Source organism: Cetorhinus maximus, chromosome 21 (assembly GCF_964194155.1).
Source record: "Cetorhinus maximus chromosome 21, sCetMax3.hap1.1, whole genome shotgun sequence".
In the NCBI taxonomy this organism is placed as follows: domain Eukaryota; kingdom Metazoa; phylum Chordata; class Chondrichthyes; order Lamniformes; family Cetorhinidae; genus Cetorhinus; species Cetorhinus maximus.
The window spans coordinates 31,090,426-31,110,850 of NC_135899.1; the positions used below are offsets into that span (position 1 = coordinate 31,090,426).

Here is a 20,425-nt window from a genome sequence, read left to right on the forward strand (position 1 = left end):
GGAAGGGGGAACAGTCTCTTTAAGGGGGATGTTGTAATGTACTTTTAAGGGGTAGTCGCTCTAAATCACCTGAAGGAAAGTGTGTCACAGTTTTAGCTTCACCCTTGGCTGTGAGCAGATGGAGTCGCTCATTTAAGACAGAGATGAGGAGAATTTTTTTCTCTCAAAAGGCAGCGAGTCTTCAGAACTCTCTTCCTCAAAAGGCGATGGAAGGAGAGTCTGTGTATATTTTAAGGCAGAGCTAGATAGATTCTTGATTAACAAGGGGGTGAATAGTTATCGGGGGTAGGCAGAAAGGTGGCGTTGAGGTTAAATTCAGATCAGCCATGATCTTATTGAATGGCAAAGCAGGCTCGAGGGACTGAGTGGACTACTCCTGCCCTAAATTCATATCTTCATTCGTAGAATGTAGCAGAGCTCTGATGTCTTCAACCTTTCTACCCATGTCTATCTGCTCTCCTGTGTCTACCTCTTCAGAAATGAGCCCCAATGTCTTTACCCAATCCCTTTTGAATGATTTGTGCCTTTATATCGTCATCAAAACATGATAGGGAACAAGTGCTGTGAGTGAATTCCGGAATGAAATGAAGAGAAACAGGAATATTTGGGAGGACGGAGTGTGATACCATAGTGGAGGAACAGTCACTATATGAACAGTCTGACTGTCAAACAGGGTGATGGACAATCCAGAGCAGGATCTCCACTGTCCCTCACAGAGCTTTTTAATCACCCCTTTATACAGGGTCAGGAGGATGTTGGTGGTCTGAGATAACCTGCTCTATTCAACCATGAGGGCATCACAGCTGATCCTGGGGTTGGTTAAACATGGATTATCCTTTCCTCCCCATCGTGTTTTGAGGACTTTAGGCCAGTAGTGATGAAACATCAACAGGAACGACACCCACCCCCTCAATGTCCACCTGGTCTGTGACCACAACAAGAGCTCCTTCCATGTAATGTCTGTCGTGGGGAGTGTCAATCAGTCCCACACTTCATCTGACCCAGATCCATCCCCACCCCCACTGGCTCTAAGTGGACAGGGAACCTGTCTCCAGATCACTTACAGGGGCAACACTGTGAAAATCTGAACTTTCATCACTTTCCCACAGGAGGCAGCTTCCTGACCCCAAAACACACCCGGATCCTGCTGAAATTTCGTCTTTTGCTCTTGTTTCCCAGCATGAATCTCACTGTGTCTGTGTTTGATCTTCCTGGTAACTGGTGACAAACGTCTATTTATTTATTTCATTCGATATTGTTCTGAAACTATCCAATCATTCACCCTCTGGTTCTGGAATCAGGAAATGATCAATCCTTGAGATAAACAGTTTGTGTTGGTTTTCCCCAGTTTATAAACAGTATTAGTTTCTCCCTCAGAGTGTTTCATTCCCAGTCCCTGATTGGAACAGGGACAGTGGATTCCCAGAATGTTGCTGATCCTTTTCTCCATCTCCCTGTGTATTTCCTGGGTCTCTCCCGGTAAGTACAGAATTCAGCCCTCCATTCTCACTCTCACTCTCTCTCTCTGGGGTTAATTGGAATCTTTTGGTGAGAGTTTGAAATGGGTGATGTTTGATCAGCCGTCTGTTATACAGTCAGCCTGGTATTTTACACCATTGAAGTCAGCACAGTCTGTAAGACTCTGATGGGATTTGTGTCCAGCTCTCCTGACAGCAGGATGTAGAAACACCGAGAGCAGAGAAGCTTGGAGCAAATGGAAAATGCTTCAAATGGACATTTTTAATTTTCACATCGATTGGGAGAGTTAAAAGACTTTCATCACTCCCGGTCTAAAGTCTTCAAAACACTACGGGGAGGAGAAGGATAATCCATGTTTAACCCACCCCAGGATCAGCTGTGATCCGCTCCTGGTTGAACAGGCCAGATTATCTCAGACCACCAACATCCTCCTGACCCTATATAAAGGGGTGATTATAAAGCTCTGTGAGGGACAGTGGAGACCCTGCTCTGGATTGTCCATCACCCTGTTTGACAGTCAGACTGTTCATACAGTGACTGTTCCCCCACTATGGTATCACACTTCATCCTCCAGAATATTCCTGTTTCTCTTCATTTCAATCCGGAATTCACTCACACCACATGTTTCCTGGTGATGACTGTCATGTTTTGATAACGATATAAAGGCAGCGATCACTGATAAGGGATTGGGTAAACAGGTTGTGGATTTATTTCTTAATACTAGGCACAGAAGAGCAGATAGACATGGATAGAAAGCTTGAAGGCATCAGAGCTCTGCTACATTCTACATATGAACATGTGAATTTAGGACAGGAGTAGTCCACTCGGGCTGAGGAGGTCCCAAAAATCTGACAGGGGATGATAGATCCAATAAAGGTGAAAGAGGCTAAAGTAAAGCCAGTACGATTTAAGGATTTAAGGAAGCCAATGCAGAGGAATGTAAAGGAGCTGAGGTAAAAGCAGCTGAGGTCAAAGGGAATGTACCAGAGGTCTGGTTGGCAGGAACGGTGTTTAAGGATCTAAACAAGGACAGGGAAAGTACCCAAACACTATTCCTCAAGGACTCAAGAGTCAAACTTGAGTTTCCACATGGCCCAAAACGCACTGAAGACTATGGCCTGAATTTTCAGTACTGTGACATGATCACAGGCTCAGGACAATTCCCAGCTCCACAAACCCTACCTGGAGAAAAGTGCCCTGGGAGGTAGGGTTTTGGTACCGGGGGTAGAGGGGAGGAGATGTTGGCGGGAGGGTGAAAATGGGAATCATGGTGGGCGACCCCAGAAGGAGTTCGCAAGGTGCCGGGTGTGGAGGTGCACTGGTCAAAAGAACAACATCCGTGCTCCAGCGCTTTATAGAAGAAACTCACCCACTCCGCCCCACCATGGCCCCTCATACCCTCTGTGCCAACCAATACCATTCACTCACCCCACGATGACTCCTCATACCCTCTGTACCAACTAATGCCATTCACTCACCCCACCATGGTCCCTCATACCCTCTGTACCAACTAATGCCATTCACTCAGCCCACCATGGCCCCTCATACCCTCTGTACCAACTAATGCCATTCACTCAGCCCATCATGGTCCCTCATATCCTCTGTACCAACTAATGCCATTCACTCAGCCCACCATGGCCCCTCATACCCTCTGTACCAACTAATGCCATTCACTCAGCCCACCATGGTCCCTCATACCCTCTGTACCAACTAATGCCATTCACTCACCCCACCATGGCCCCTCATATGCTCTGTACCAACTAGTGCCATTCACTCAGCCCACCATGGTCCCTCATACCCTCTGTACCAACTAATGCCATTCACTCACCCCACCATGGCCCCTCATACCCTCTGTGCCAACTAATGCCATTCACTCACCCCACCATGGTCCCTCATACCCTCTGTACCAACTAATAACATTCATTCACCCCACCATGGCCCCTCATACCCTCTGTACCAACTAACGTCATTTACTCACCCCACCATGGCCCCTCATACCCTCTGTACTGACTAATGCCATTCACTCACCCCACCATGGCACCTCATAACCTCAGTGCCAACTAATACCATTCACTCACCCCACGATGACTCCTCATACCCTCTGAACCAACTAATGCCATTCACTCAGCCCACCATGGCCCCTCATACCCTCTGTACTGACTAATGCCATTCACTCAGCCCACCATGGCCCCTCATACCCTCTGTACCAACAAATGCCATTCACTCACCGCACCAGGTCCCCTCATATCCTCTGTACTAACTAATGCCATTCACTCACCTCACCATGGCCTCTCATACCCTCTGTACTAACTAATGCCATTCACTCACCCCACCATGGCCCTTCATACCCTCTATACCTAATAATGCCATTCACTCACCCCCCATGGCCCATTATAACTCAAGTGCCAAATTAATGCTGACTCGTGTCAACCCATGCCCCCCCACCCCCCAACTCTTTTCTCTTTTACCTACCATGCCAACCCACCCAGTATCCATTATGGACTAATGCTGAAATTAAAGCTTTTAAGTGTCTATTGATGAATTTGGTATTTCAAAAAACACTCGCATTGATAAGAAACTATTCATTACATTTAACTTGCTTTACTCCATTATAAAAACAGGCATTTGAATTCATAGTCTCACCTCAAAGAGTTTATAACCACTTGCAGCTGTCAATCAAATTATGAACTGACAGGCACCCCACTGTGATAATGGAAGGTTGTGCAATCAGCCATGCAGCACTAACTCTGTAATGAAAGATCACATACTATTGGCAACAGAGAGAAAGGCAAAAACTGATATTTTATAATAAGGCGGACAGTGTTTTTCAAATATTGAAAGAGCAGGAGGTCAACATGCCTTGACAGCTTCACAGTCCTCTTGACAGTTCTCTTGCCAGCTCCAATGAGCTTGCCAGGTCCAATGAGCTTATGCACTTTTTGCGCATATTCACATCTACTTTTAAAAATTTGAAAGGGCACCTGACCTCTCCAAAAGGACACCTGACCTTTCCAAAAGGTGCCTTGGAATCATATGCAAAGGGGTACCTTACCACTCCGAAAGCGTACCCTACTTCTCCAAAACACTCAGGCAGCTTTAGACTTTCCCCGACCAGGTCTAAATTGCACCAGTCTTGTTTTGGACATCCCACTAATCACATCAGCCTTTAACAAGTGCAGTTGCCTCTGTGAATCGCAGGTGTGCATTTTAGAACTTACCCCCATTCCCCAACACCTAACAACCCCCATGAAAATTATGACTGCTGGGTCCAGGGGCGGGACTTCCAGATTCAGGCCTTCGCTGCCGTTTCCATAATGACACAGAGTCTCTCTGTCTGCCCGCTACTTCAGGCTGTATGTCTGGAGGAACGTCAATATGTCTATTGGTATTAAAATGCCCAAACTCCTATAAACAAAAGCTAGTGAATATCCAACACAGTTTGAGTACACATAACAGGGAGTTCAGAATGGAAAAAGGATAGAAGGCACAAGGTTTCTGAACTAAAGCCTTTTGAGAGGCAAACTTCAAGGCCCAAAAGAAAGTCATTAAGAGAGTACCTCATCCAAAAAAGGACAATGAGGAACTGAAAGCTGAAACAGAAAGATTGGCTGCTGCAGACAGTGACAGCTGGAGCAGTTGGAAGATGGATGTGTGGATACCTGAATGAGAGCAGAGTGTGGGCTTGAGATATTCATGTTTCTCTTGCTTCACCAGGAAAACCAGGGAAAAAATGTAATCCAGGTTCCTTTTTGTTCCCGTGCGGCCGGGATGTGTCAGCTCAGCACTATCTTGTCATGTTCCTCACTTTTAAGTATGAGCTTTATTCAATGTGGATACTTTGGAATTAACTTTCCCTATATGAAGTGGGCAATGCGCTACACTGTGCTACAAAGGTGATTGTCCAAGGTCAGATGACCTCCCCTGTGAATTTAAAAACCGACTCACTGTCTAATAGAGACAATGGGGCACATCCCAGGTGAAAAGTTGTTAACGACAAATAATCTGAGATCATCAAAAGGCATTCCCAATGTTATTCATTCACGGGATTTGGGTGTCGCTGGCTGGGCCAGCATTTACTGCCCATCCCTAAGTGCCCTTGAGAAGGTGGTGGTGAGCTGCCTTCTTGAACTGCTGCAGTCCATGTGGTGTAGGTACACCCACAGTGCTGTTAGGGAGGGAATTTCAGGATTTTTACCCAGCGACAGTGAAAGAACGGCGACATATTTCCAAGTCAGGTTGGTGAGTGACTTGAAGAGGCACTTCCAGCTGGTGGTGTTCCCATGTGTCTGCTGCCCTTGTCCTTCTGGATGGTGGAGGTTGTGGGTTTGGAAGGTGCTGTCGAAGGAGCCTTGGTGAGTTTCTGTTTTTGAAACAAAGAAGGTGATCATCTGAACCCCCTCAGGTTGAATGTCTTAAAACAATAAAGCAGAATGTGGCTTATTAACCTGGTGACACCACCACAATTTCAAAAAGGAACAGTGAGAAGTCACATGGTAGGGCAGTCACGTTTATCTCCTTTTAACCTATATCTGCTGTCTGCAGAAAGATAGGGTAGAAAGGACAATAACATCTATGCCTTAAGGACTGGGGGCTATAACATCGTGAGGTCTCTATGCCTGTATCACTTTACGATCAAGAGTACAGCGTACTGACCTCCTTCGTTCTGAGACTACAAGCAACCAGCTTCATGACCTGCATGAAGTCCTCAAGAGAATCCTGAAAACAACTGTGGCCTTACACTTTGTTAAATTCACCCAAACTACACTTCAAGAGTCAGGACATCTTTTTATCAGATTTGTAACACATGTTTTCCCAAACAAGACAATCATGTGAATTATGAACTATTCCTTTTGTTTATAACTTGGAAAAGTGCACTATTCTCTTCAACCGTACTTTGCTTGAGTGTGTTTGTGTGTGTGTATGTGTGAGTTGGTGCCGTAGCGTTAGATTTCAGGGTGAGTGATTAATCATGCAACCATCTTTCTTTATTTAAACCCACAGGAATCTTGCTGCTGGTTATTCACATTGTGCACACTCTAACACGTTAAACACATACACAAACACACACACGCACACGCACACACACACACACACACCTCTTATCAAAAGCTTACTGATTACAGACAGTTGGGAAGGGAACAGGAATTTCAGCAGTTCTCTCTCACTCTGTCCGTAACAGTGTGTAAATGTTTATTAAGCTACCTTTAATTTTTTTGTTTTCCAGACACCAATTCATTGACTACGATATATATGGCAGTCTCTGGAATCACAGGATTTCCTGAGGTTTCAAAAGTTACTCTGGTCAATGGAGTTCAAGTTAATTATCATGACAGTAATAGTCGACAGACCATCCCCAGGCTGCAGGTCATGGCAGACGGTATCAATGTGGAATTCTGGGAACATCTCACAGATCTGAGCAACAAACAATCAGACATGGCGGGAGAGAATCTAAATACAATAATGAAGAATACAAACCAGACATCCGGTAAGATCAGAGATGTAGAATCATCCATTGATAGTCCTGTTTGATCAGGGCTGGACAGGTCCCCAGCCATAGCTATACTGCAGACTGTGACACTGGGGTGTACAGTGTGTGGGACACCATGAATCATGTACAAATGGAGGGTTATTCAGTCCCCTCTCCCTATCCTGATTGAGATATTTGAGATTATCAAGGACAGAGGCACTCACTCATGGATGGAGAATGTGAGGAGAACAATCCACAGATATTAACATACTGAGCACGTGTGTGTAGGGAGGAGGCCTTGATGTTCCTGCTCAAACAATGACAGGTTAACTGTTTGTACTTACACAGTAGTGGAAATATGATTCTGTATTAACCTAATGTAAGTTTCCCGTGATTCACCATTCACCAAGATTTTGGATTTGGGAACACTTTAGAAACTCTACCTTCTCTTGCAAAGTTCTAGCCTGTGCAATCTGGAGGACACAGAATACAAACCCATGATGGGTTCTCAGTTCATGAGTGCACTCGGTACCAGTATCATGTGCTCTGCATGTAGTTGATTGTATTAGTCTTGTTAGAATCTCCGGAGAGACTGTTTATTTTACAGAGAAATTCAGGTACCAGGTCAAACCTGGGCAAGGAAACCTCCTGCTGATTACCACCTCGTGCCCCCTTGACCCTCAGTTGATGAATCAGTGCTCCTCTATGTTGAACACCACTTGGAGGAAGCACTGAGGTCAGGCAAGGGCACAGAATGTATCCTGGGTGGGGGACTTCAATGTCCATCACCAAGAGTGGCTCGGTAGCACCACTACTGACCGAGTCTCAAAGGACATAGCTGCTAGACCAGTTCTGTGGCGAGTGGTGAAGGAACCAACAAGAGGGAAAAACCTACTTGACCTTGTCTTCAGCAACCTTGCTGCCACAGATGCATCTGTCCAGGACAGTGTCGGTAGGAGTGACCACCGCACAGTCACTGTGGAGATGAAGTCCCGTCTTCACATTGAGGATATCCTCCATCATGTAGTGTGACACTACCACTGTGCTAAATGGGATAGATTTCAAACAGATCTAGTAACTCAAAACACGGCACCCAGCAGATGCTGTGGGCCATCAGCAGCAGTAACAACAATCTGTAACCACATGGCCCAGCATATCCCTCACTCTACCATTAGCATCAAGGGAGCATTAGACCGAGTGTGGAATCAAGGAGCCCTAGCAGAACTGGAGTCAGTGGTCATTAGGTGGAAAACTTTCCACTGGTTGGAGTTATACTTAGCACAAAGGAAGATGGTGGTGGTAGTTTGAGGTCCGTCATCTCAGCCCCAGGACATCACTGCAGGAGTTCCTCAGGACAATGTCCTAGGCCCAACCATCTTCCTCTGCTTCATCAATGAGCTTCAAATAGCCGTTTGGTAGCACAGAGCTTGAGTATTAGTGAAAAAAGAGACATGTCAAAGCTTTTTGTCTTGCACTCATCAGGGCACTCGCAAGAATACCGATATAAGAGGGAAAACAACAATTTATACATTATGTGAAGAGAGTGCTGATTTGTTGGCAAATGGCATTGCCATGGAGAATACACCACTGATGGTGACTGACAGTTAACTGCCAAGCATTGTTTGAAATTTAAACCAGGCAGCTTGAACCTGATTGGTCAAGGTATTGCCCTGAGGAATGAGCCAGTGAATGGCTGTCACTTATTTTGTTGAGCTGAAACAGGCACAATGTGTGTACATATTCTTTCAGCTGCAAAGAACAGGGCGTTATGTGTTAATATGTGTAGCTTTCAGTACACACCAATGCGCCACACTGCGACCCTGACTAACATACGTGGACACAGCGAGCTGTGAGGGTGAGCTCTGTAATATATATCACGTGGCAGCTCATCGCTCTTACATAAGTCCAGCAGGCATTTTTATTTACCTTACTTTCGAGCAAGGCTCTCCGGTCATGTTGAGCGGCAGGTCCAATGGATACGAATTTGGCCCTGTCATTAAGAATGGGGTGTATTCTGTTGATATAGTCACACTTGTTAAGGATGACTATTCCTGTCCCTTTGTCAGGTTTACCGATGTGTATGTCTGGGTTGGTCTTAAGTCCTCGCAATGCTGTAAGACATTCGCGTTGCATGTGAAAGTTTGACAGGTTGTTTGGAATCCCGCAATATGCGTGAGCTAGATCAGCTGGGCAACAATTGTTCCAATCAGTTTTGACCAAGTTTTCCACATACACTGTGAGAGACGTGATCTTCAAATCCTGAGATTGGAAACCTTAATGAGAAAGACAAAGTTTCAGTGAGATTAGTTGGCTCAGAATGTGACAAACGTCAGTTTGGGTGGGTTGTTGAGAAATCCATGGAACTGCTTTGGTTGCATCTGTCATCTGTGGTGTTCAGCGTGTGTGTCAGAGAGAGAAGACAGGAATTTTTGAGCTCTCGGAGAAGAAAAAACCACAAGGCTATCGGGACAGTAGTTAACTGAATAATCAGGTGTAGGACTCAGAGAGGAAATCAATTTAGTAGAGGTGTACTGGAAGCCTGAGTTTAAGGAACATATTTGTTTGTTCTGCAGTTGAAGAAAGAGTGAGTTTAGAGTGCAGTTTTTGGGTGTCTTGGGGAGAGATACGAGTTTGGTGAGAAACATCAAGTGGATGCTGAGGAATTGATCAGAAGATAATTATCTGCAACTGTACCAGCCTCAAGTGAGAAGCCTTTGTGTCGGGCTAGTGGTAACTCTTCACTGGTTTGTGTATCTGTAAAGATATTGCTGGGTAAAGGAATAGTGGGAATTTGAATTGTCTTCTTATGTTTGTATTGAGATCTTTCCAAATTTTTTGTCTGGTGTAGTATAGTTCATTTTTCTCAAATGTTTCATTCTTTATATTAAAAGTTCATCAGCAGACTCCTGTGCATTTGTTCAGTAACTGTCCTCCATGGTTTCTGAAAAAAATGTTAGGATCTATCAAGCCAGGTTTCACTCTGGGATTTGACTTGCCCATTATTAACATCAGCTGGGATTGTAACACTGCTTAGAATGGTGTAAAGTTTGGGTAACATCTATGAGGGTTCCAAAGGTTTTGCACCTTGTTTGGTCTTGTTAATCTTATCAAGGACAACATCCTTGCTGGAAATCCATCTGATCTGGATACTGGCTGTTGTGAACGGAAATCCCTGGGAGAAATTACTGATCATCTCACTTCTTACCCTCCACGTTTAGAAATTTCCCCTGCTTTTCTTTGAAGCTGAACATCAGGCTACCATCCAAGTTTTCTCTGCTGCTAGTTTCAGAGCTTTCATCCTCTCAAACAGACTCTGGACCATTCTGCTCAGGTTTTAACTCCTAATCTTCATTTTCATGCAGGGTAAGTTCTGGAGTCACATCCGACTACAGCTTTATAACTCTCCGAGTTTCACTGGTCCAATGCCCACCAAAAGACACACCTTTCCGGAACCTTCACAACACTTCCTCCCGGAATCGGCTCTTTTTGGTCTCCTTTGCCGGCTGTGCCAACACCTCCCACCTTAGCTGCATTTACACCCGGACTTTCACCGTCCATCTGAACTGTTCGATAGGTCACCAAATAGTGACAGATGTCGGAAAGATAATAAATTGAGAACCAAGCTGAATAGAGAATGTTCAGAGGGGAAATGAAAAAAGAAATAAATAAGGGCAGCCAAATTAAAATATGAGAAGCGATTGGAGTTAACATAAAGGGAATCCCAAAGTCTTCAATATAAATAGTAAAAGGGTTTTGAAAGTAGGGGTGCAGCCAAATAGGGACCTAAAGCAGGATTTACACATGGGGGCAGGGGCTTGGTTGAGATGCTAAGTGAGCACTCATACAACCCACACAGAATGGTCGTTATTTAAATTCATTCATGGGGTTGTGGGTGTCGCTGGCTAGGCCAACATTTGTTGCCCTTCCCTAATTGCCCTTGAGAAGGTGGTGGTGAGCTGCCTTCTTGAACCGCTACAGTCCATGTGGTGTAGGTACACCCACAGTGCTGTTAGGGAGGGAGTTCCAGGATTTTGACCCAGCGACAGTGAAGGAACTTAGCAATATTAATAAAAACAGAAAATGCTGGAAATACTCAACAGGTTAGGCAGCATTTCACAGAATCACAGTGCAGAAGAGGCCCTTTGGCCCATCGAGTCTGCACCGACACGTGAGAAACACCTGACCTACCTACCTAATCCCATTTACCAGCACTTGGCCCATGTCATTTGTGGAGAAAAACAGATTTAATGGGCGGAATGTTCTGCTCTCACTAGTGGTGAGCTTGGAGCTGGGAAGGCTCTGGAATTAGATGGGATGGTGACATCGCTGAAATCTGTTGCCATCCCGCCTCTGCCGGAATTCAGTTCTGGATTGGAAGGCTATGGCCGACTTTCCTGCCTCACCTCCTATTGAGGCCCCTCAGTGGTCAGTAATGACTACTTAAGACCCTCATCCCACCTCCACTGGTATTGACACAGCTACAGGAGGGCCTGTCACATGCGTTGTGCACAGCGGCTGAAACCATGCAGCCGGCTTGTCACTTCCAGAGTCGGGGGGAGGGGGTGTTGGGTGGAGGGCGGGTGTGCTGGGTCCCTCAATCAATGGCACTTGGTGCCTGATCAAGGGACTGGACATCAGGCAGGGGGGATGGGGGCTGCTGAGAGCCACCTCTCTAAACCCCTCACCCCATGGCCCCAACACCCTGAACAGCTCCCCCGACCCGACCCCAGCACACAAACTGCCTGTGACCTGGGCCGCTCTGCAAGCCTGGATCTCCAGGAGGTGATTTTCCTGCAGCTGCCACCGCCTCCCCTGTGGCGCTGCTGAGCACCAGAGCTGCTGGCCTCTGATTGGCCAGTGGCCAGTGACCTCACCGCTCAGATTGTGCTTCCACAGGCTTTCCCGAAAAGAGGCAGCGAGGGTCTATAGCCGGCTCTCCACAAGTGTTATCTCTACCTTTTAGCCTATTTTGATCCCTTTCCCCCACCCCACCCCCAGTAGGTCTATCTGTACCTTGCTCGTCCTGCTTTCTACCCTTAATGTCACTTATTAGCACATTCCTTAGCTAATATCACCACCTGCAACACCTCTTTGTCCTTTTGTCCATGACATCTTTTGGTTATCTCCACCTATTACTGGCCCTCTATCCAGCTCTACCTGTCCCACCACCCCCCCCCTCTTAAATCAGCTTATATTTCACCTCTTTTCTATTTTTACTTAGTTCTGTTGAAGAGTCATACGGACTCGAAACGTTAACTATGTTCCTCTCCGCAGATGCTGCCAGACCTGCTGAGTTTTCCCAGGTATTTTTATTTTTGTTTTGTTCTCCGCAAGCAGGACCTGGCTCCTCTCGATCAATTCGTCCAATGTTTCAGAACTGACGACAGGTCACTGACCTGAATCGAAACTCCGTTTCCCTCTGCATAGATGCTGCCTGACCTGCTGAGTATTTCCAGCATTTTCTGTTTCTATTTCAGATTTCCACCATCCGCAGCATTTTGCTTTTATCTCAGTGTAACAATTACAAACCTCCAGTCCACTGATTATTCATCATCATTTGCTCTCTGACAGGAATCCACATTTTCCAATGGACAGAGATTGTTGAGGTCACTGAAGACGGCTCCATGAAGAGATCGATGCGAGTTGGATTTGATGGAAAGGATTATATTAGTTTAGAGGCAGACAGAATGAGATGGGTCGCAACCAATCACTTTGCAGTGAAGACTGAGGAGAAATGGGATTCGGACGAATCCTGGAACAAGTATTGGAAATGGAGTATAGAAGAAATAGGTGTACAAAATTTAAAAAGATATTTCGAAGCTGGAAAGGAGCATTTTGAAAGAAAAGGTAATTTTAATCCCATGTTCTGATCTAACTTCACTGGTCTATGAAAGCGTTCTCCCATTCCATTCAGTGTCTGTCTATTGTTTGTGTTTTCACCCTTTCCCATTACAGTTCAGCCTGAAGTGTTCATCTCCAGAAGTGATCCCAATAGTCAGTACAAGCCGCTCACTCTCTCCTGCCTGGTTACTGGGTTTTATCCTGTAGACATCGAGGTGAGCTGGCTAAGGGATGGAGAGGTAATGTCTGAGACACTATCCTCGGGGGTTCGACCCAACCACGATGGGACCCATCAGATCCAGAAAGAGATTGAAATAAATGCTGGGGATGAGGGTCAATACTCCTGTCCAATTGAACACAGCAGCCTGGCAGAGAGCAAGCTCTATCAGTGGGGTAAGGAATTGTAGTGTGTGTGTGTGTGTGTGTGTGTGTGTCTGTGTGTGTGTGTGTGTGTGTATGCATGTGTGTATGTGCGTGGGTGTGTGTGTGTGTGACATATAAACAGGACTAGGCCATTCTGTCCACTGAGTCTGCTCCACCGTTCAGTGGGATCCTGACTGATCTGTACATCAGCTCCATTTACTCCCTATTGCTCCTTATCTCTCACTGCTCTTACACAACAAAAATCTTCCCATCTCAGTGTTGACAAAGTCAGTTGACCGTCAGCATCCACAGTCTATCTGTGAGAGAACGTTCCAGATTTCCACTGCCCATTTGAATTCTTTGCTGGAATGTGCCCATCACTGGCGAGACCAGCATTTGTTTCCCATCCTTCACTGATCTGACCAGCCGAGTGCCTTGCAGGGCCATTTCAGAGGGTGGGTAAGAGGCAGCCACATTGCTCTAGGTCTGAAGTCACATATAGATCAGAGCAGGTCAGGACAGCCAATTGCCTTCCCTAAAGGACATGAGTGACCAAATGGGTTTCTATGACAATCGATGGTAGTTTTCAAGTCACGATTTTTAAAATAAATTGAAATTTAAACTCCACCAGCTGGTGTGGCAGTATTTGAGACTGGGTTCCCAAGAATACGCCTGGGCCTCAGGATGACTCATCCAGTCACATTAACTCAATGTGTGGGAAGATTTCCTGATTTCACTTCTAAATAACCTCACTCTAATTTGAAGATGATTCTCTCTTGTTCTGGATTCCATCACCAGAGAAAATAGTTTCTCTCTCTCAACCCTATCGTTCCTTTATCATTTTCAACATCTCCATCAGATCATCCTTCACCCTTTAAACACAAGGAAATACATGTCAGCTTTATAGAAGCAGTCCTCATAACTGAACCCTCTGAGCTGTGGGATCATTCTGCTGAATCTACACTGTTCCCCCTCCAAGGCCAGTATATCTGATGTGAGGTTTGGTGTCCAGAACTGAATGTCATTCTCCAGATGGAGTCTGACCAAAGCTCTGTACAACTGAAGCATCATTTCCTCACTTTGTGTTCAAACCCCCTTGAGATAAAGGACAACAGCCCATTAGCCTTTCCGATTGATTTTTTATAACAGTGAACGAGCTTTTAGTGATTTGTGTAATTGGCCATCCTCATCTCTGATTTTTTACAGCACCTAGACTCTCAACATGATGAAAATATTCCAGTTTGTCTTTTCCAGATTTAATGTGGATGATCCCACACCCCCACATTGGGAAAACTGTGGCAGATGGAATTCACTCATTTAATCTGTCAATCTCCCTTCACTGTGTCTCCTAACTTAGTGTCAGCTGTAAACCTGGATATACAACTCTCTGCTGCTGCATCCAAGCCATGAATATAGATGGTGAAAAGCTGAGGCCCCAGTACAGATCCCTGGGGAATACAACTCATCACATCCTGCCAATGTCCCCGGTCAGACCTGGGAATGGATCCGGAAATAGAGAGACAATCCTGATATTATTCAAATGTGTTTCAGAAATCCCAGAAAACAGTGGAGATCTTCTGCAACTTGGAATCGTAGTAGGGTTAGTGATCGCTGGAATTTTTATGTTCGGGAGAATTGGAATGTTCATTTGGAAAAGGCAACAGAGAGGTAAGAATCCGAGAGAGGGGAATGTAGAACTGAGGGGACAGAGTGAGTGTGGGGGGATCTCCAGTACTGGGAGTACAGGACACAGAGGGGAGAGTGAGAGAGAGGGGAATGTGGAACTGAGGGGACAGAGTGAGTGTGGGGGAATCTCCAGTACTGGGAGTACAGGACACTGAGAGGGGAGAGTGAGAGAGAGGGGAATGTGGAACTGAGGGAACAGAGTGAGTGTGGGGGAATCTCCAGTACTGGGAGTACAGGACACTGAGAGGGGAGAGTGAGAGAGAGGGGAATGTGGAACTGAGGGGACAGAGTGAGTGTGGGGGAATCTCCAGTACTGGGAATACAGGACACTGTGTTGGATGGAACTGATTTAATTCCCACACACACATACACACGTATAAACACGTCTTGTTCCCTGTCTGATCTTCCTTTGTGTGATTGGCCCAGACCAGGTCTAATATTGATCATTAAACCCACCACACACACTCACATCCTCACCTACTGAATATCGATGGAATGGAAGAGATCGACAGGATCTCATAAAGTGTAAGGATGGAGGGGAGTGTGGGAATGAGTATTTCTTACCCAATCTCCATTCCCTCACACTTGTTGTGTTCTCACTCTCTGAGAATGGATTATTCCCCATTCTAACTGACATTTATTTTGCTTCTGCAGATTCACCAAGTGTGACCTACACAACAGCTCAGAGTAAGTGACTGAGGGACAGATTGTTGGGAATGAAATAGGAGGGATTGCAAGTTGTATAATTACATTCCCCTGGGAGTAACTCAGGGTTACACATGTGGAACTGTATCAAATGCCTTTTGGAACTCCATGTATACCACATCAACATCATTGCCCTCATCAATCCTCTTTGTTACCAGTTCGAAAAACTCCAGCAAGTTAGCGAAACATGATTTTCCCTTAAGAAATCCATGCCAGCTTTCTTTAATTAACCTGCATTTCTCCACATGTCTCTTAACTTTACACTGAATTATTGCTTCTAGAAGTTTCTCCACCATTGAAGTTAAACTGACTGTTCCTTACACCATTTTTTGAAGATTTGCCATTCTCCAGTCCTCTGGCACCACCCCTGAGTCTATGGAAGATGAAAAATTATGGCCAGTGCCTCTGCAATTTCCACTCCCACTTCTCACATTATTCTTGGGTGCATCACATCCAGTCCCAGTGCCTTATCAACTCCAAGTGCAGACAGCCTATCTGATGCCTCCTCCTTTTCAATTTTCAACCCCTCTATTGTCCAAATTGCATTCTCTTTTTCATGTCTTGTTTGACACCTTCTTCCTTTGTAAAGACAGATACAAAATATTCATTTAATACCTCAGATATTCTCTCTGCCTCCATGTGTAAAACCCCTTTTTGGTCCTCATCATCCCTACTCCTCTTTTTTGTCATCCTTTAACTATTTATCTGCCAATATAAGGCTTTGGGATTCCCTTTTATATTACCTGCCTCTCTCTTTTCATACTCACTCTTTGTTTCTCTTATTTACTTCTTCACCTCTCCCTTGAGCCTTCTATATTCAGCCTGGTTCTCAGTGTTAGTTTCTGCCTGACACCTGTCACAAGCACACGATCTTAATTTCTACCTCCTTTGTCATCCAGGCAGCCTTGGGTTTGTTTGCTCTACCTTTCCCTTTCGAGGGAATACTCCTTGACTGTGCCTGAACTGTCTCTTCTTTTCAGGTGGTCTAGTTGATATTTTGGCTGTTTTACCAACCAACCTTTGACTCCAATTTTTCCATAGTTAGCCGAAACCTTATGATACAATGATCAGTCTCCTTGAAATGCTTTCCTATTGCTACTTGATCCACTTGGCCACCTCATTCCCAGGAACCAGGTCTAGTTGTGCCTCCATTCTTGTTGGACTGGACATTTTCTGCTGGAGGAAATTTTCCAGCACACAATGTAGGTATTCGACCCTCTCTGCCCTTCGCACTAATACTATCCCAGTCTATATTTGGCTAATTAAATTTCCCAATTACAAGTACAATATAATTTCTGGACCTCTCTGTAATTTCCTTGCAAATTTGTTCCTCTACATCCTTCCCATTGTTTGTGGTCCTACAGCGTACACAGAGCAATGTAACTGCAGCCTTTTTGTTACTTATCTCTCGCCTAACACCTTCTGTCCTTGACCCCTCTGGGACATCCTCATTCTCCAGCACTACAATACTTCCCTTAAACAACAGCACCACCCTCCTCCTTTTCGTCCTTTCCTATCTTTCCTCAACACCTTGTATCGAGGGGTGTTTAATGCCCAGTCGTGCAGTTCTTTGTGCCAGGACTCTGATATCGGCACAACATCGCAATTCCCCATGGTAACCTGCACCTGAAACTCACCAATCTTATTTATCACACTCTGTACATTCACACACATGCACTGTAATCCTGACTTAGACTCCATTAATTTCTTTTATTCTGACCCCAACTATTAACTTCCGATTCCCTGCGCTAGTGCGATCTATATTTCCCAATATTTTGTGCACCTTGGCATCTCCTGCTTCCCATATCCCTGCCGAGTTAGTTAAAAACCTTCCCAACCTCCCTTGGAAAACTTCAGACTGTCTCCTTGGAACAGAGAAGGTTAAGAAGTCATTGAGTAGAGATTTTCCAGATGATGAAAGGTTTTGATAGAGTAGATGGAGAAAAATGATTCTGTCTGGTGAGTGATCGATAACGAGAGGTTATAGATTTACTATCATTGCTCAGTGATCCAGGGAGGAGAAGAGGAGAAATGTTTTCCACTTTGGGAGTTGTCGGGATCTGGAACGCTGCACCTGAAAATGTGGTGGGAGCTGATCCCATAAATAATATTAAAAGGGGGTTGAACGGATACTTGAGGAACTTACAGGGATAAAGACAAGAAGCGGGAATCTGGGACAAAGCATAATGGTTGTTTCAAAGAGCCAGCAGGGGAAGATGGGCAGAATGGTTTCCTTTTGTGCTGAAAGTTTCTATGATTCTAGGGGACTTCACTTCAGCTCAGTTACAATTCCACGTTCCCACTTCATTCCCAGATCCCTTGATCCCCTCAGTGCTGCAGAATCGATGGATCTCGGTGCTGAATGTACTCATCACCTGATCACCCACAACCCTCTGGATAGACAATTCCAAAGATTCACAACTCTCTGAGTGAAGACATTTCCCCATCTCAGCCCAAACTGACTGATCCCTTATCCTGAGACTGGGAATCCTGGATCTAAACTCTCCAGACAGGGGAAGGAGATTCTCAATGTCTTCCCAGTCAAATCCTCTCAGAATTGTATCTGTTTCAATGAGATCACATCTTATCTGAGTCAACACTGGAGAAGATAGGAACATTCTACTCAAATTCCACAGTGGGATTCACTGTCTTTCTCTAGTCAATTATCCTCCACTCCCTCAAACCCCACTACCTCACTCTTCAATCCCTCACCCTCCACTCCCTCTGTGTTCATTCACCATGTGTGAGTCAGTTTAGTTAATGCTGGGAGGTGATTAAGAGGGGAGTTGAGGAGAAATGTTTTCACCCAGAGGGTGGTGGGAGTCTGGAACTCACTGCCTGAAAAGGTGGTTGAGTCAGAAACTCTCGTAACATTTAAGAAGTATTTAGATATTCACTTGCATTGCCGTAGCTTCCAGGGCTATGGGCCAAGCGCTGCAAAATAGGATGAGTGTAGTCTGGCCTTTGTTGAGCGGCGTGGACACGATGGGCCGAATGGCCTCATTCGGTGCTGAAAACGTTTATGAGCCGATGAGTGAATGGATCTTGGGACCAGTGAGTGATATAGAATGTCTCACACTCTCGGTTCTTATATGTTACCCTGTTTCTCACCTTCTGTTTTCATTTTGTCAGCTTCTGATGCCTCTGTTCCAGAACCTTCCTGATTCAGTAAGTGACATCTTCAATTTTCAATATTGATGTATCAGCAACATCTTCACTCTGCTCCTGATGCTCTCACCCTCCCAGACACTGTTAAAACCTGTCAGACTAATTTCACTGCCCTCCTGACCCTGTCTCACCCTCCCAGACACTGTTAAAACCTGTCAGATTAATTTCACTGCCCTCCTGGTCCTGTCTCACCCTCCCAGACACTGTTAAATCCTGTCAGACTAATTTCACTGCCCTCCTGGCCCTGTCTCACCCTCCCAGACACTGTTAAAACCTGTCAGGCTATTTTCACCGCCCTCCTGACCCTATCTCACCCTCCCAGACACTGTTAAAACCTGTCAGATTAATTTCACTGCCCTCCTGGCCCCGTCTCACCCTCCCAGACACTGTTAAAACCTGTCAGACTAATTTCACTGCCCTCCTGACCCTGAACCGATTGCCCTGTTTCTGTCCATTCCTTACCTCGTGGGTTTACTGTGTTCCACTGCAGGACATTCCCAGAGCCTCATTGATGAATAAGTGGATTTGCCTGTTCTAGTGTGAACATGGACATCATTGTCCATCCTTCCATATCACAGCAGACACACAGAATCACAGCTCATTGTTTACACTGAGTTCTTTGATGATGAAGATCTATTTTTCCTGGGAATGTGTTTCCAGAGAATGTTCCCAGATCCTGCAGATCGGGATCCCGATTCTTCACGTGAGGTTTTCTCAAGTATCGGTGATGTGTCGGCTCTCACAGCCGAAGGGACATTCAGGGATTGTTTTCCCTCACACTTTCTTGTCTTCAACAACTTGTTCCCAATTATGGACATCCGTCTTGCACTGTTTCTGTTTCCCTTTTAAACAGAGTTTATAACTCTCAGGATCACCCTGAAATGTTCTAGAAAAGATCATCTTGGGGAGTGGTGCATCAGACACTGGAACCTCGTGAGCTGACCATTGTCACCGTGATTCACAATTGGAGCATTGAGACCTGGAAGCTCAGCTTGTTGATGGTCTATGTCAAGAAGATATAATAATGTTTGTAATTTTATTGGAAATTATATTTCAAATAGAGTTTAGTGGTGTCTGTGTTTATGTGTTTGAGTCTTAATTGGATTAAAGCTAGCTAGTCAACGTGAATGATGTATAGAAGAGAAGTAGGTTTGAATTATTAATTCGATAAACATGGGGTAATTTGCGTTTTTAAATAGACCAGTCAGAAGAGAGGGTGAAATATTACACCTAGCCAGAAGAAGCCAAACAATGTGTTTATTTTTTTTCAAAGCTTTCTAATAAAATTGGTATGACGAAAGGGCCTTATTGTTAGAAGAGGTAAAGTTCAAAGAATCTAGTGATATAATGAGAATTTGCATTCAAAAAGGAAAATATGTATGAAGGAAGAGAAGTCTGTTTGTAAAAGGAGAGGGATTCAAAGACCTAAAGCCTCCAGCCTGTAACCCTTTAGCCATTGCCTGTATGGTTCCAAAGCTGAAAGAAACTTGCCAGGGTGTGCTTTGCCAGGAGCGTGTTTAAATCTATATGGTTTACTGTTGTCTTAACAGAGGTGTAACTGGGAATCAGAGCAATTAGGGGATTTTTAGAAACTATTATAGTAATAATTTGTAGACATATGTATGTGCTTACAATATTTTAATTAATAAATGTTTAATTTATAAGAACCTCTTGAGACTCGCTGGTCTTATTACTACTGAATTCAAAGCCTGCATC

The 20,425-nt window shown here is 44.9% G+C and overlaps 2 protein-coding genes across 3 annotated transcripts in view; one reads left to right on the forward strand and one right to left on the reverse strand.

Moving 5' to 3' along the window:
- LOC144695828 (class I histocompatibility antigen, F10 alpha chain-like) overlaps positions 1-20,425 on the reverse strand; it is a 105,705-nt gene that overhangs the window by 10,615 nt on the left and 74,665 nt on the right. The gene's annotated exons all lie outside the window — the stretch shown is intronic.
- On the forward strand, positions 1,316-20,160 carry LOC144695824 (class I histocompatibility antigen, F10 alpha chain-like). 2 transcript variants are annotated; one of them, XM_078566841.1, is made up of 8 exons: positions 1,316-1,479; positions 6,704-6,964; positions 12,518-12,793; positions 12,902-13,180; positions 14,702-14,818; positions 15,491-15,523; positions 18,674-18,709; positions 19,563-20,160. In XM_078566841.1, exons 1-7 carry the CDS (start codon positions 1,428-1,430, stop codon positions 18,703-18,705), a joined length of 1,050 nt encoding a protein of 349 aa, XP_078422967.1. In that variant the 5' UTR covers positions 1,316-1,427; the 3' UTR covers positions 18,706-18,709; positions 19,563-20,160. The 2 variants fall into 2 exon arrangements, with proteins under 2 accessions (XP_078422967.1, XP_078422968.1); XM_078566842.1 differs by lacking the exons at positions 18,674-18,709; positions 19,563-20,160 and adding an exon at positions 19,200-19,299 and having other exon boundaries at positions 1,346-1,479.

Bases quoted from the DNA above. Each gene is read 5' to 3' on its own strand.
- LOC144695824 (XM_078566841.1), top strand. From the start codon at position 1,428: ATGTTGCTGATCCTTTTCTCCATCTCCCTGTGTATTTCCTGGGTCTCT. The intron at 13,181-14,701 runs GTAAGGAATTGT...AATGTGTTTCAG, and splicing joins GAGCAAGCTCTATCAGTGGG to AAATCCCAGAAAACAGTGGA. The intron at 14,819-15,490 runs GTAAGAATCCGA...TTGCTTCTGCAG, and splicing joins TTGGAAAAGGCAACAGAGAG to ATTCACCAAGTGTGACCTAC.